We start from the raw sequence: 16,651 nt of genomic DNA on the forward strand, positions 1-16,651 counted from the left end.
ACAAACTTGTCTCTTGATCAGTTTTTTCTGTGACCTTTTGGAAGCACCCACATCCAGCATGTTGGAACACTCATTTCCAAGCCCAGGGAGGTAGAGTCAGTGGGGTCTACCTGGCCCAGTTGGTCAGCGTCCACTACAGGCGACACCCACCTCCATGTGTCACCCCTGCACTGGGCTCACTTCCACCACGGAACTCACCATCCGGCTTCCCTCCCAGAAAGCAACTGTGCAAGGACAGGGGCTGGGATGGTTTTCTCTTACTCTGAGTCTGACCTACATACACATCAGTTGAATTAAAAAACATATTAAACCATCACAGGATGCAGACGACAGGAAACTTGCACGGTGCTCCTGTTTCATCCTCCCACTTCCTTCTGAAGCAACGGAGGGGCGCGGGAAGCACTGCCTCGGGACCCTGCATTAACATTTCAGACGCCACTGGTTGCATCAGGGACCGGCACTGTGCAAAGCATGAAACAGGACACCACATTACAAGCTCATCTGAGTAATCGCTCATGGTTTATTTGGAATTCGAAGGAAGAGGAAAGGCACCTCCAAAGACACAAGGCTGGATCGGATGACAGCCTTCTGCCGTATAAATAGCAAGCCAGCCTGCATAGTTTGCATTCGTGTCTGCATGCTGGGCTGCTTTGAGTTTATTTTTGTTGCTTTCATTTTAAGACTGTGTTTATGCCTCTCTGTTCGACTTCCAGCCAGTGGAAAAATGACAAGAAGCGACGGCTGCCCTTCTTTCAGAGGCGCTCCAGACAGTTCCTGGAGGGATGAGGGAAGATTAACAGCTGCCAGGAGCCAGCTCCCTGGCCATGCAAGGTCGTCTCCCACACACTCTGCCTAGCACCCACAGCTCCATCTAGTCACGGGTCCCAGTCTCCACACCTCGTGCCTCACTTTCCATGCGGCTCCTGGGGTCGCAAACGCCACGCTGTGACAACCAGGCACCAGCACTAAATGGGGAGAAAAGGCTCAGAAATGGCCATCTTGCAAAAAGCAGAATTTGGCAAAGCAACAAACAGTAAAAGAGGATTTTTAACTCAGAAAAACAAGGGAAGTTGGGTCCGGCTAAGAACGTGCTCAAGATCTGCTCTCACACTCCAACCCCCCAACACCTTGGGATCTCTTAGGGCTGGGCTTGCTGCTGGATTTGCCTCCCCTGGAGACAGCGGGGCGCGCGCGCGCGCGCGCGCACGCACACACACACACACACACACACACACACACACACACACTTCCTAACTCCACCAATCCCCCTCCACCAAGGCCAGAGGCTTGGCCGGACAGCTCCGGGCCATGACATCACCGAGGCTTGCCTCTTTGGCAGGGTCACCAATATTGTTTGCAGTGAATTTCCTGCACAGGCTCCTAAGACAGGAAACTAGTCCTGTGCCGGGAGTCCTCCAGCGGCTGCAAGCCATCCTGTCAGGGTAAAACAAAGGCTTTTTGTGTTTTTCTCTGTTTAAAAAAAAAAAAATAAAGCACAACTTTCCAGCACTTTTAATGAGCACCTTAATTACAAACTGAAGAATTAGATATATTTACAGATGACCTCATGCTTGCTGATAATTAGCAATTTGAAAGCCTGGGCACATCCCCAGGCTTCGTACCTTCTCCTTCACACCCTCCCCCAAGTGCTCAGGTTAATTACCAAGCCTGACCTTCCAGAGCAAAGCAGGCTGGGCCAGGCAGCACGCCATGCCACGCCACAAACATACAGGCTGGCTCAGGCAGCCACCACACCATGCCTGACTTCCCCCCACACACACACCAAGCACACACATACAGGCTGGGCCCAGCCAACACAGCACGCCACACACATACAGAGCACACACATACAGACTGGCCCCGGGCAGCCACAATACCATCTCTCTCTTTCTCTCTCTCTCTCTCTCTCTCTCTCTCACACACACACACACACACACACACGCACGCACGCACACACGCACGCTTAGCCCAGCCAGCACCAGCTCCCCGCCCTCACCCCATCCCAGTGCAGAATGGAAGCAGCTCAGAGAGGGCCGCTCTGTCTGGGACAGCGATGTAGAAGGGTGACAGGCTTCTGGGGGGTCCTGTTTTAAGTGGTGACAAGTTTTAATTAACACCCGGGTTAATTGAACCCTGGCACAGTCAAGGGGAAGAAAACTGCTCATCTCGGAGGCCAAAAGCGTCTGGATTTGCACGGTGCCCGTGGTGACTGACGTGGGAGATCTGTGTGAGCCCGCAGCTCCCATGGCAGGCGGACGTGATGTGTTTGGACTCCCTGTTCTCCTGGCATGCAAATCCCACAACTGGAGGTGCAGCTGACTCAGCCACTCACTTCCCAAGCACGTTGTGTGTGTGTGTGTGTGTGCTTAGAAGGGTGTCAACAGCTCGATTTGGAAAATGCACACCGGGTGGCCCTCCCTCAGGGCCCCATCTGCTTGCCAATGACTGCAGCTCCTGAAAATGGCTGTACCATCCCCTCCATTTCCCCAACACCCCCCACCAGCTCCCAGTCAGTTGTCACTCCCTTGTAACATTTTCCAAATTTGCTGTGGGCTTGCTCCCTGTTAGGGGAGAGGCTGGGAGGCGGACATTCTCCTCATTCTTTTGCCTTATTAGGTTGTGGATTTGATTGCTTGGGGGTGGGGGGAACCAGGGCTAAGTTGAGGAATGGCATCAGGAAGTGACCCCAGGAAAGGGGGGGAGGACCTGGGAGGAAGGAGGACAAGAGAATGGAGCAGCAGGCGTGAGAATCACTATGGGAAGTCTGCTCATGTCAGCCCGGCTCCACACACCTCGCACCACCCCCTGCTGCCATGGACAGCGTTTCTGGGTGGTTGTTTTTGGGGGAGTCATCCGTGGGAAGCGTCAAAGGTCTCCACTCTCACTTACCAACTGGAAGAGAAGGCAACCGACCAGGCTGTGCGCTGATTCAGACTCAAGTTGATCAAGTTTTATTTTGTTGTTTTTTGCAGGGACGGGGACTCCCTGACAGCACACTTGAGGAGCAAGCCGAGCCACTGCGAGAGCTCTCCTGGCACCGTTCACGGCTCATCCAGACGCGCGAAGCTTTTCAGGGCCCCACACTCGGAAACAAGAAGCCACCTCCCAGATAATGAGGCCCAGATGGCCTCTGAGGAGGCCAGGAGACACTACAGTGTGTCACTCACAGCTCCAGCACAGGCTGCCACTTGCCAGAGGATGCTCTTTGAAGCTGCTGGCTAAGCTGGGGCTTGCTCCCCGGCCCGGAATGTCAGGAAAGCGGGCACGTGTTTTCCACAGGCCTGCACAGGGCAACAGGCCCTGTCAGCTCCTCTGATGGGGAAGACTCAGGCAGCAGACCCCGCCTGGACACAGGTCAGGGAGCCACAGAAATAACTGCTGAGCATTTACACCATGTACCACGCTGTGGGCCAGGTGTATCCTACACACGGTTTATCTCCTTTGGGTCCACAAATCATCCTGTGGGGTGCTCCTTTCACTAGGACCCTTGTCCAGGCTCATGTGGCCAAGAAGAGATGGCAAGCCTGGGCTTGCCTCCCTCCAGAGGCCATGCTTCCGCCTGGGCCCCCTTTCAGTGCCACACCTCTTGCCACTCTCTGATTCTGCCACCACTACAAGCCTGGGAGTGCCAGTGTTGAAAGCAGCCCTCCACAGGCGCCCTTGTCACTTCCCAGGCTGCAGCTGCTGTGGCCAGGCCAGACAGCCTGGGTCCCAGTGACATCTGAGACACCTCCTATCATATGGTGGGTGGGCCAGGTGCTGGCGGCTAAGCCATGCTAAGCCACAGCTGAGCACCTGCCACTGGGGGGTGGGGGGGAATGAAGGAAGATCTGGTGCCAACGATCCAGCACCATCTTCCCCAGAAACTGCTCTCAGACGGCGGTGAAGTAACACAGTCCCTAAGCACCAGCGATGGGCCTCAGGTGCTCAAAGGGTATCCACCTCTTTAGTGCCCCTACAGCACTGAAGGTGGGCCACCTGCCACCTTCCAGAAGACTTCATGAGGTGGAAAAGAGACTGGCGATCAGAAGGGCCAACAGCCCACGGCCGTGGTGCTTCAGCTTCCCCCTTGGCCCAGGACACTGGCCACCCTCACCAGCACTACTAAACCTCTCGGGGGCAACCCTTCCCAGGCAGGGGCCGAGTCTCACAGAATTTCCACCACCACCACCACCAAGAGGTGCCGGCTGATCAGGCTGCCCGCCTCTCCACCCCCGATCTTGCCCTTGGGATCTCTGCGGCTCTAGTGTGTCAATTTGGGGAGTGTGGATCTAGAGTTCTGCCGTCTTCCAATTACACATATGGCTCTAGGTATCTGAATGAGTCAACATGCTGGAGTATTTCCACTCGTAAGTTCCCCAAGCCAATGCTAAGGCATTTGTTTAAAGAAAAGGCTAGCACCTGGAAGCCAGGCTTGGCAGGCAATAAACTTCAAGACAGAAGGCGGCCAGCATGCGCGAGCGGGCCCGTCCGCTGGCCGGCTGTGGGAGTAGCACCCCGTTTAGGTCTGTGACCCAGGACAGAAAAGCTAGCCCTGGTCTGGAGTGGTTGCAGGTCTAGGGGCCAACATGCACCCTAAGACACATGCGGAGGGATCTTAGGGTGCAAAGACTGGGGTGACACATGGACAAAAGGGAGACTCTGTGTGCCTGTTCTCAAACCTGCACTTCATTGTGAAGAGACGCCATGTCACCCACTGCAAGCACACACCCCTCAATGCAAAGCGGGAGCAGAGCTACCCCACTGCCCACCCCAGGGGAGAAGAGAGAGTCTGGCCCAGCCGCCACAGCAGTGACACCGTGCAGGACCCGTAAATGGATCTTGCCCCAGAACCCGAGGTTCCCAGGCCCAGCTCAGTTACCCCTCAAACCTGAAACTCCCAAGAGATGGTGCTCCTCAGAGTGGGGGCCAGCAGGACCGCCGGAAAGCAGCAGCCGGGGGCGGGGAGGGGTGGGGAGACTGTCCAGGGCACAGTTGCCCACCGTGCCCCTCCTGCACACTCACCTCCTTTATGAACGTTTCCATGATTGGCCCTGCCGCCCGGGCGCGGGGAGCCTCCTGAGGTCTCCTGCGGTTCTGCTCTCCCCCCAGCTATGCAGGGAGCTTCCCGAGAGCATGGGCCGGGTCTCCAGTTTCTCTCATCCCCCCGAAGGCTCAGGAAGGAGCACCGCTTGGCAGAGGGGCCCCCGTGAGGGCTGCTGGCTGGCCCTGGCGGTCATGTTTCCACCTGAGCGCCGGACTCCCAGGCCCACGAAGCCTCAACTCAGGTTACACGAGAAGCTGGCTGGCTACAAAACGCAGACCCACTCTGATCGGCGGCCCCTGATGCTGTGACCTGAGTGGCAATCGCTGGCGACTGTGCAAAAGGATCTTCCAAACCTGACCATGGGACAGAAAGAGGTAGCTCAGTGCTTTCCTACCCCCCACCCCAGGAGGCCTCTCTATGGATAGCTAAACAACTCGGAGCAGGTTCAGCGCAGTGCTAAGGCAAAATGAGCCACCTGCCAGGGAAGCTTACAGCTGCATCCCAAACATGGCACAGGACTCCACTACACCCAGTGCAGTACTCCATTCGTTATAGTTTCTTCCCACTCTGAGTTAGTCTTATAAAGAGAGTTTGGGGTGGGGGTACACAGTGGCTCAACAATTGCCTAATCCTCCATTTGCCAGCGTTGTTATCCTACACATCCTGGCTGCTCCATTTCTCATCTAACTTCCTCCCTTCTTCCTCCTGGGAAGGCAGAGGAAGATGGCCCAAGTCTTTGGGATCCTGTGTCCAATGTGGGAGACCCAGAAGCAGCTCCTGGCTTCAGATCACTCAGCTCAGCTCAGCTCAGCTCTGCTCCAGCCATCATGGCCATTTGGGGAGTGAGCCAGTCAGTGGATGGAAGATCTCTCTGTCTCCTCCTCTTTATAAATCTGCCTTTCCAATAAAAAGAAATCTTAAAAAAAAAAAAAAAGATTTAAAGATTTTTTTTTTCAAGAGAGGAGGAGAGAGAAAGGTCTTCCATCTGATGATTCACTCCCCAAGTGACCACAACGTCTGGTGCTGTGCTGATCCGAAGCCAGGAGCCAGGAACTTCCTCCAGGTCTTCCACATGGGTGCAGGGTCCCAAGGCTTTGGGCCGTTCCCAACTGCCCCTCCCACCAGGCCACAAGCAGGGAGCTGGATGGGAAGTGGAGCTGCCGGGATTAGAACCAGTGCCCATTTGAACATTTGAATGCCCGGATCCCAACGCATTCAAAGTGAAGACTTTAGCCACTAGGCCGACCCATTGGCCCAGGAAAGCTTAAAAAAAAAAAAAAAAAAGGTGGGGGGGGGTGCTGGTTTATTTCTGTATCCCCTATGGGGACACACATACACACACCTGTCTCCTCTCCCACCCAACCCCCCACATAAGGGTAAATGGTTTCACAAGTCTGTGTGAACGTGCAGCCAGAATGGAAGTGCGGCCATCTATTTGGTGGCTGGGTTAGAGGTGCCATTCCAGCACACTTGCACATCCTTGACACCTCCATTCTGTCAGCAGAGGTTTCTGCCACGGTTCCATCCAGGGCAGGGCGGGGCAGAGAGCATCACAGCCTATGTTTGTGGTGGCTGCTTCGCTCAGCTTCTCCCTGGGTGTTGTGTGGGCGGGGACAGGAGTGTCAGACCAGAGCCCAGAACTTTCTGTCACTTTTGCTGCTCCTCCCTCCCCAGGTAAAAGCTACACAACGAGTCTGACAAGCTTGCCTCCACACGGGGAGCCTCGGATCTAAGGAACTGGAGGGGTATTCCTGGGGCGATCTCCAGAGAGGAGGAGGGGTGCGCATACAGCAAGCCGAGCGGCCCGGAGAGCAAACCTAAAGACTGCTGTGTGTCCTTGTGTCCTTCTCCAAGCCAGAACTTACTCTGGCCCCACCAAACTAAGGAGACCAGGAGGAAACAGTGTGGAGGAGCGGGCCCAGAGCCAGCTCAAAGTTAGGCTTCCTGGCTTTTGACCTCAAGGAGAGCGATTACACACACACACACACACACAGGTGCGCATTCCGTCAAGAGGCAACCCAGCATTCCACAAGGCAGAAGTGGCCTCTCAATGGGACAGGAGGAGAGCGGACCGTGTCCACATGGTAACCATTCAGTTTTCCAGGGAAGCCACATGGCAAAGCCAAAGTCAGCTCAACACACCATGCCACCCGAACGCCAGCCTAGGAAGTTGCCAACGTGCTCATCAGACATAGGTGCCTGCGGCACGGAGATCACTGATTTGTTCCCAGGCCTGTCCAGGGACCCTGGGAGGAAGGGAGCCAGCACCTGGTGGCACCGCTGACCCCAGACCACCCCGGCGCCCCTCTCCCTCACGCCCTGCTCTGCCACTCTGGCCTCCCTACTCCTCAGGGCCATCACACATGGGTTCCCTCTGCTTTGAACATCCTGCTCTCACTTTCTCATTCTTCTGGGAACAGCCAAAAGTCACCTCTGCAGGGACTATTCTGTGCCACCGGAAACACCTGTGCTGTTCCCTCTCCTGTAAAAGCAGCCCCAGCCTCGAGCCTACAGCAACAGTGTGGAAATGAAGAGTGGGAACTTGAAAGCCACAAATCTTGGAAGTACCACCCAGGCTAATGGCTTCAACGTCCATGGACCCAGGTCTGCACCTGTCCTCTGTAAGAACGCTGACTGCCTCCCGGACACACAGATATCAATCCACATGAAAGGCTCGGAAAGGAGCCTGCCACAGCACAAAATGCAGGATGTTATCGTCGCATCTCCCACACACGATCCTATCCATACTGCCTGTCTCTCCCAGCAGCCTGCAAGCAAATCAAGAACGTGTAGAGCAGACGGAGGATGACTTGAGGCCAGGTCACCTGACTTCTGTAGTGGCCACTGGCTGGCCCCAAAGACCCTCACTCCCTGACCAAACTGAGCCCTCAGAGCCAGAACCGCTCACAGTCTCATGTCTAAACTATGCAGGGAATGTTTGATAGGAACATGTATTTATTCTTAGGCAAGAAAAGTTGTCTCCCAGACTAACCCCACAGCCCGAGAGCAGGCCGTATTTGGCAAAGAACTGCTTTCGAGTTTGTTTATGAAACAGACCCAGAACTTTCTCAAGTCAAAGGTAGCTACTCCAGGTCTCCCACTTTTACAGTTAAAGCTGTGTACCATCCCTCAGGCTGTTCCCTTCCCAGCAGCAGCCTGGGGCCCTGACTCATGGACAAATCATCCCTACAGATTCTCCACAGGTTGTCCCTCCACAGGGAGCTAAAGCAAGGTAACAGAGCAAAAGGAAAGAGGAGTTAGGAGCCTAAAGCAGTCGAGATGGCAACCCCAACACCACGCCCACCTCTGCCCCCGACACACCAGGAGACATGGGAGAGGGTGAGGGGGGGCTAAGGCACCTCCTGCTACAATGTCAGATACTACCAGTCAGTGCAGCCTTTGCAGTGCCATTGACCATCTGGCTGCCTTCCAGGACGTGGAAACCTGAATCAGGAGTGGTTAGTTCAGAAGGGGCCATTTCTACAAACAGTCCCGGAACCAACCCGGCAAGTCCACTGCTCCCAGACATTTTGAATGTTAAAGGCCCAGACTAAAAGATCACACATCTTAAAAAAAAAAAACTGTCCAAACGCAAGCCATGACAGTGAGAGCCAGGGAAGTGCTCTGTCATAAGTTTCCAGCAGGCAGAGTGGGACGTGACCACACTCACCTTCTCAGGGGGGTGTGCAGCAGGGAGTGGGGCAGGAGGGACATGGATTTTTAAATGCTACTTGTGCATGGAACTCCCTGGAAACCTGAGTTCGTTTTGTTTGCGGAAGCAGGCAAAAAGATGCAGGCGCCTTGGGCCCTGCTATTAAGAAGTCACATAGCTGAGATTCCGGCTCTAAATGCGGAGACAGAGAGCAACTTCCCGGCCACAAAGCCAAGGAAGGGGGGGCTCAGGCTTCCAAAAGTTCTCTCCTTTTTCTTCTCCTCATCTCAAGCACACACACACTTCCTTCCTCACCAAAGGACTGATCTCAACTCTTAAGGCTGGGAGAGAGGCCATGTGGCCACAATGTCCCATAGCTCCCCCGAGGGACACCTGGCCGCTTCCTCCTGCCCAGGACCACCAGTGTCCACCAGCAGTGCTGCCTCTGGGGTGGTGGCACTGCCCCAAAACAGTAAAGCAGTTGGCTCTCCGCGGTGACATCAACTCAGCCCTTTCCACACCCACCCGGCCTGGGTGGCCAGATCCTGGGGCACTGACGTGTTCACTGTGGAGCGTTGGCTAGGGTCGCCTCCAGCTTGGGAAGCCAGTCCCCACTGAGGCAAGCGGTGGACCCACACGCTCTCGAGCCACGCCACTGCACAGCATGACTGGGTGCTGAATCACGGGCAAGTTCCTTCCACGATGTCTCTCCTAACCTCAAACTGGCCTTCTCCACCAAGACAGACGGAAGCGAGGCAGGCAGGGACAATGCAGCTCTCTCTAGCACGCGGTGATTAAGACATTCTTTCAAATTAAGACATTCTTTCAAACAGGAACCGGAGTTACTAAAAGATGTGGCAACTACCTTAGACTTCTTGGAGATTCCAAGACCTTCAGGTGCAGGGAGCTGGAGAAAGGTGTGCCTACCTGCCTTCCGCAGGGTCTCCACTCACTCCCTCCAGGAAGCGGGGGTGAGGGGATAAAAACAGAAACCCACTCTAAAAGCAGTGAGCGCCGTCATTCAGCCCCACACCTCTGCCAGGGTTGCAGGGGGGGGGGTGGCTTTAAAAAAAGCCTAAAACAAACCACAATGTCTTCTTTATTCCTGCCTGAAGCCGAAGACACAAATGCCATTGTGCTGTGCGTGTTTTCTCATCCCATTCAATCATTGCAACACCGGCAATGCTATTTCCCAAGCTGACTTCACTGCGCTCAGCAGGGCTGTAACTGCCGCTTGCAACCACTTGGGGGGCGGCCCAGGCCGTTGGCGGACAAAGCCCAGGGTCTGTTCACCTTCAGAAGGAAAACATTTAAATAAGCCTGTCTTAACTCAGTAGGAGGGTACCTCTTTTCTTTCAGAACCCAGGGTTCAAGTGCCCAGACAGGGGGTAGCAGGGTAGCTTTATCCATGGGAGCCCTGTTTGTGTAAGAAAACTGGAGCCTTAAACAGAGCAAGAAATAAACCCACAATTGCTATATTTACAACATGCCTGGTTTCATTAAAAAAAAAAAAAAAACAAAAACAGCCGCTGATTTTTGTTTTTGAGATTCAGAGGGAGGGAAGGAGTGAACTTGCCTCAGCAGCGCTCTCCCATCCGCTGGCTCACTCTCCAAGGCCCCACAGCGCAGGGCTGGGGACTCAGGCTAGGTCTCCCAATTGCATTGCAGGCAGCCAATCCGCTACACCAGCTCCACTGCCTCCCAGGGTCTACAACGGTGGCAAGCTGGAGCGGTCAGGCTTTGAATCCGGCTATTTTGCTATTGGGTGGGCGTCTTAACCACTAGGCCAAATACGTGGGGGTTCATCCCGACAGAGGCATCCCAGGCATGTGCCAATTCCAGCTCCAAGGCTCCACTTCTGAGCTAGGTTCCTGCTAATGCACTTGGGAAAAGCAGCAGCAGGATGACCCAAGTGCCTGGACCCCTGGCTACTCATGTGGGAATTCCAGGTTCCTGGGCCAGCCCTGGCCAACTGTGGCAGGTGGAGAGTGAACTAGCGCAGGAAAAGAACTTTCCTTTTCCTTCCCTCTCTAGAACACTTTCAAATCTCTTTAAAGAAAAAAAAAGGGGGGGGGGGAGGGTAGGCATCAGGCTTCAACCAGTCCTGAGCCATACGTCAACTCAATGCCACAGCACAATGCCACAAAGCAAGGGGGAACACGTGTTCCCAGCTACAAAGTGTCAAGGTCAAATGAGGGGTTTTTTTTTTCCAGCCACAGGGGAGAGTTTAAGGATTATCCACACCTTGCATTAAACCTTGAATTAAGGCAGCAATGAAGGTTATTCCCTTTGATTCTCTTGTAAACAAAAGACTTCAAAGAGGAGTCTTGGCGAGGTCTTCAGAGCCTCACCTACACCTGTCAGTCACAGGAGGGGCGGGCCTCAGGCCCACAGAACCCTGCCAGATCCCAGCTCCACCATTTTGTCTCCAGTGCGTTTACTTTGCTGGTTTTCTTCCATTTATGGCCAGAGACGCTGGATTTACCATTCACCATAGTCCTATCCATTTCCCTTCGAAAACAAAAATGTAAACTGACTTAAGAAAGGTGTTAAGGGTAGAAAAGTGAGGTGAGTGTGGAATAATCAGAGACAAGTGCAAGGAGCCTGCTCTGCCTAGGAAATCCTAAGTCTTTGCTCTTGGGGTGGGGCGGGGGGAGGCGGAAGCCAGCACAGCAACAGGTGGCAAACGGCAAAAGCCAAGCAAATCTAGTCCACCGGCTTTCAGAGAACACTCCAGTAAGTCACATCTCAGAGAACGGCCACCGGACTCTCCGAGTCACCCAGTGAGGACTTCACCTGCATATTCCAAGGGGATGCCTCTTCTTTAGGAGGGGATGGAGAGAATGGAGACGTGAAAGGACAGAGCCCAAAAAAAGGCACACCAGCAAGACACGTGTGTCTCAAGGAGCCTTGGAACCCCAGGGAGGTTCCCAGCAAGTTAGCACCACCCCCAACAGTAAGATTCCACTTTTAACAGCCCTAGAATTTAGAATGGTTCCCTTTCCCTTTGCCTCATTGAACCATTACATCCTGGATGTCTGGGATAGCTGCTACAGTGTAACTTACAAAACTTCTTGAAGAAAAGTGATACTTGTGCTACTTTCAGATTCTTTATAACAAATTCTGGCGCCGACACTGCCAACACTATAAAACTCGGCTTCCTTGTAACCCTCCTTTGATGTTTCAAAGCTTCCAGCCATGCAAGAGGAGACAGAATCTGGAGCGCCCGACCCACCCAAGGCATAAAGGCTTCTTTCAAACTCCCAACAGATGACGGTGTTTGTATCTGGCTCAAGTAGACACTTCCGTCCACCTCAGTTACCACATTGAGTTACCAACTTGCTATCTCCTGCCTCTTATTTCCATGAAAAGAAGGAAAGGAAAGGAAAAAACTGCCAGTAACATGAGCAGGGGTTTTGTTTTTGTTTTTCTGTAAACTAAACGTAAAAATAAAGGCAGCAGCGGAAGGGCCAAGGGAAACGATCCGAGCGTGACCTATGCGGCCACCTGTGAGTGAAGGAATGAAGGCTAATGCTGAGGGCCAGGCTCGACGCCCAAGAGGCGATAAACGGGAATGTCAGCTGTTCCCAACTCCTCAATGGCCAAGTGCTACTGCAGCCAACAGCTACTCCCTAATTATTTCTCCCTGACAGAAAAGTCACGGCAACAGCAAAGGAACCCTAGGACCCAATCAGAGGCTTGTTCTATTCCCAGCATACTGTGACTCCGCTGAGCGGAAGCCTTAAGCATCCATCTCAACCATCTTTGGGCCTTCCTTCCCAAATCAATTCACATCTGGCTCCATCCTTCCTGCTTCTGGGTAACACACACCACGCACTTGGAGGCTATGGGGCCAGGTGTGCCTGCCGGACCCCCACCCCTCGCCCACTGGCCCCAATCTAGCCCCAATCAAGCCCCTGCCCTTGCTCCCTGGCCATCTGTAGAGGGGACACCTGAGAGGACCAGGCCACACCTGAACCAGCTTCCCTCCCACACTTCTTCAGACTGTAACAGCACCTGGGGATTAGACACAGCCCTCGCTTCCTGGCTTGTTTTCCTGCAACACTTTCTCCAAACTCACTTAAGGCCAAGCCACAGGCTGCCGTTAAATGGGCGCCTCTAGCTCCAACAGGAGGGTGAGTCAGCTCTCGCTGTCAAAGCAGCCTCCTCTGTGTGGGCCGGAACCAGGCAGCCCTGGTTTCCAAAGGCAGAGGGCAAACCCTAGGCCCACACCCTAGCCCGCCCAAGATTAGGCAGAGGGGACGGCGCCACTTGCTGGCACCACCCAGTTATCCGCCAAGCACACCAGCAGGCTTCCCTACCCCTTTACCCCCAGTCTACCTGCCCCCTCAGAGAGCCACAGGCTTATTTCTGGGTGACAGTTCGGTTTGGTTACCTTTATATTTTGCTTTTTTTGTTGTTTGTTTGGGGGTGGGGGGAAGTACATTCTTCAATTTTGAAAACTGCTAAAGATCTGTTAGTCTAGCCAGATCCTAAGGGGCAAGCAATTAAGAGTAATGGCAGAAAATAACAGATGGCTACTTTGGGGGCCTCCAGCATTAGCCTTTAAAAAAAAAAAAACACCACAGCACCATCAGAACTTTTAAATATTTAACTCACAACCTATACACCCTGAACCAAAGGTCGTAGTCTGAACCAGAGGCCCAGCAAACACGCGGGCTTAACAAGTGTGTCCTCTCTCTCTGCAAACTCTGGGAGAGGCAGGCAGTGGCAGGGCCACCTGGGGCCCCTTCAGACACTGGCAATGAGGGGACTGCAGCCTAGAGTTAGGATGGCTCCAGAATTCACTCCAACAGCAGCCTGGTCCTGGGCCACCCCCCCAGAGCACACTTCAAGGTTTCCCATAGAAAACAAATCTGTTACATAAACTAGTTATTCAATAATGCCTGGGTCACAGGGGGTCCCCAAGCATCAGAGCAAAGGGCTTCCAGGTCAAAGTGGGACACATACACATGCCCCAGCCGGGCAGGTCCAACCCTGGCTTTGCTCCCAGGGGCACTGGAGGCCACCTTCAGCACCTACAGCCATTCAGGAGACGCTCGCAGATGTACTGGGCACTAGCCCTGTGCCACGGGCTGGCCTGGGGGATAGGGGGACACAACCTGTCACTAAAGGAACCACTGCTCCAGGGAAAGAGCCCAGGCTGTGTTGTGTGTGTGTGTGTGTGTGTGTCTGGTGAGAACACACTCCTGTATTCCTTTCCATCCCTCCCCTGACAGAAAAGGGCGCAGAGGTGAAGTCATTGGTTTCCCCAAACACAGCCAAGTGTAAATATTTGTAGGAGCAGGTAGAAAGCTGGGCGTTTGAGAGGCTGGTACCTGCTGAAAAGTGGGAGGTGGGACCCTGTGGGCTGCCCTTGCCCTCCACCTCACCCACCCTGCCCTAAGGGGAGGCGCTGGCAGCTGGGAACATGACACACGCAAGGTTCCTGTGAGTCCCGGTTCCACCCAGGCCCTGAATGGTGGTGCCCCAGCCTTGCCCTACAGGCAAAGGAGACTATAACTGCAAAATGGTCCACACCCAACGGCCAGAAGGGAGTGGAAATGAGCTAGCAGGAGTCACTTGGGGAGGGGCCGAGGACAGGAAGGGCAAGGAGATTCCCCGCTTCATCATCGGCTGGCAGGAGGGGGTCCCTGCCCCAGCACTGCAGCCATCATCACAGACCAAGCTCCACTCCCCCTCCCAACCCTCCAAAGTCTCCTGGCAACCCCAACCTTTTCCAACCTGGCACGGCCTCAGGCAGTAAATTCCTGTGGAGCTCCAGTCGGGACCTCCCCAGGACCCCCTAAAAAACCAACTATTGTCAGGTAGCCCAGCCCCGGGACCCCTCCCCAACCAAGCCGCTGCCACCCCAGTGGCAACCTAGGAGGAAACTGCAGCTGCTCATTCCCCCCAAGGTTAAGCCAGGCCCCACCTCCCGGCTGCCTGGAACAGCTGCTCGGCTGAACACAGGGCTGCCCGTGGGCAGCACCGAGTCAAGCCCCACTCGGACGGCGCCAGCCCCTCACCCAGTCTGCCCCGAAAAGCCTCGTCAGACTCCCTCTCCCAAGTCCTTGGGGCTGCTCTCCACAGCCCAACCCCTTGTATGTGCAAAGGGTCTGGGCCAAGGCCACAGGGTTGGTCAGTAACAGACCTGGGGAGAAAGTCCAGCGCTCCAAAATGCTAACTGCCTGCACCTTCCGCCTCGCCCTCGCCGGCCCCGCAGAGCCTCCCTTCCTAAACACATCCCCCCGGCACCTCCCCTAGGCCTCCCACTCTACTTCTGATCTCCCCTCCACTCTGGGGTCCCCCTCAGGTGCTCCCAACATCCCAAGGGCCACAGGAACACAGACACCCTTCATGCCCCTTCCCAAATCCCTTCCGCCATCCGCTCACCCTTTTTCTGGGGCCCCTCCTAAGCTACCCTTCTCCCGCCCCAGGCAGCAGCCATTCCAGCTCCGTCACCTTTGCCAGGCTACACAGCCCTGGGCTCCCCTAACCTCCCACTGCTCCTTCCAAAACTCCCCTTCTATATGCTCCCCAATAGCCTCCGAACCCCCCCACCTTCCGTGGGCTTCTCCAGCCCTTGCCAATTCCTCTTCCTCCTCTCTGCCCAAAATTACCTTTCACAAATTCATCTCACCTCCTTCCAATCACAGGTGCCTAACTCCCACCCCGGTCACACCTGGCGCTCTCCTGCTCCTAACCGTGCCACAGCCTCCCAGAGCACCCTAACCCACGCCCTGAACCCCCTGTCCTCACACATCTCAGTCCTTTCCTGCTACCAGCCTCCCCGGCCCCCCACCCCTCCCCAGAACCCACAATCCCTCCCTTGGCACCCCGACTCCATCCTCACCCTCCCCAGACTGCACACCTTCCTCCGGGCCTTTCTGCACTGCAAATAAACACCTCCATGCTGTAACCCCCCAGGCCCCCAATTCCATCGTGGCCCACGAATGCCCTCCCTGGACAACCCGCTCGGCACTCCCCAGGCGTCCTCTGACCCTGCAACCCCGGCCTCAGCCCTTAATTGCATTTCAGCCTTCCCCGCAGCACCCGGCCCCAGCCTTCCCGATCCCTTTCTTTTGACTCGCACAATCCTGGCTTTCAGCTTCCAATTCCTTCCGCAAGCTCTGCCGTTCCCTTCCCAGGGCTCCCTCCCCCATCCCGGGCCCGCCAATTCCGTCTCAGGACTCACCCCCACACCCCAGCACCACCGCCAATTCCCCATCGCACGCGCTCCTTTCCCCTTCGGGGTCTCCACCATCCTTCCCGGCGCCCTCGGGAGAGCCCCCTCCAGCCCGTCCGGCCCGCGGGCCGCGCACCTTGCGCTGCTGCTTCTCCCAGGCCGGGTCCAACAGCAGGTCCCGGTCCCAGTCGTCCTCCTGGGCCATGTAGTCGCCCATGCTACCCCCGCCGCCAGCGCCATTGCCCGCGCTGCTGGGGCCGTACTGGTACGACTGGTTCGCCGCGTGGTAGTCCACCATTCCGCCGGCCTCTTGCTCGCCCACCAGCCCGTCCGCTCCCGCCTCAGCTCCCGCCCCTCTGCTGGAGCCGCCGCTGCCGCCGCTTCAGCAGCTTCAGCCCGCTCTCGGCCCTGCGCCTGCGCACTGCCCGCCACGCCTGCGCACGGCGCCGCCGCCGCCGCCCTCCCGCGCGCGCGCTCCCGAGCCGCTGCGCCTCCTGGCGCCTGCGCAGAACCTGCAAGCCCGCGCCCCCGTGCATCTCCTGGACGAGCCGCGCGCTCTCCCCGCGCGAACGCGCCCGTCCTCGCGCGTGGGCGGGGCCAGAGTAATGAATGATTCATGACGCGGGTTCTCTCCGTTGGCTGGAAAGGAAGGACAGACAGACAACAGAATTCTAAAAAGTATGTATATTCCAGGGTCGGAGCGGGGACCTAACAGGCTAAACCTCTACCTGCAAAAGCCGACATTCCATTATAGCAACCGGTTCGAACCCTGATGGATCCAGCT

At 55.5% G+C, this 16,651-nt stretch overlaps 1 protein-coding gene across 5 annotated transcripts in view; it reads right to left on the reverse strand.

Annotated features, from left to right (window-relative positions):
- Nucleotides 1-16,309, reverse strand: part of ACTN4 (actinin alpha 4) — a 58,740-nt gene extending 42,431 nt beyond the window's left edge. For 3 of the 5 annotated variants that reach the window (XM_040976354.1, XM_040976352.1, XM_040976351.1), the window contains exon 1: nt 16,004-16,309. In XM_040976354.1, coding sequence (XP_040832288.1) covers nt 16,004-16,165 — 162 coding nt within the window. In that variant the 5' untranslated portion in view covers nt 16,166-16,309. The remainder of the gene's footprint in view (nt 1-16,003) is intronic. The other 2 variants (XM_040976353.1, XM_040976350.1) reach the window with 1 other exon arrangement.
- Between the last annotated feature and the right edge of the window lie 342 nt (nt 16,310-16,651).

The sequence above is a fragment of the Ochotona curzoniae genome, unplaced genomic scaffold, assembly GCF_017591425.1.
Source record: "Ochotona curzoniae isolate NIBS_2020 unplaced genomic scaffold, NIBS_Ocur_1.0 contig_2699, whole genome shotgun sequence".
Lineage (NCBI taxonomy): Eukaryota > Metazoa > Chordata > Mammalia > Lagomorpha > Ochotonidae > Ochotona > Ochotona curzoniae.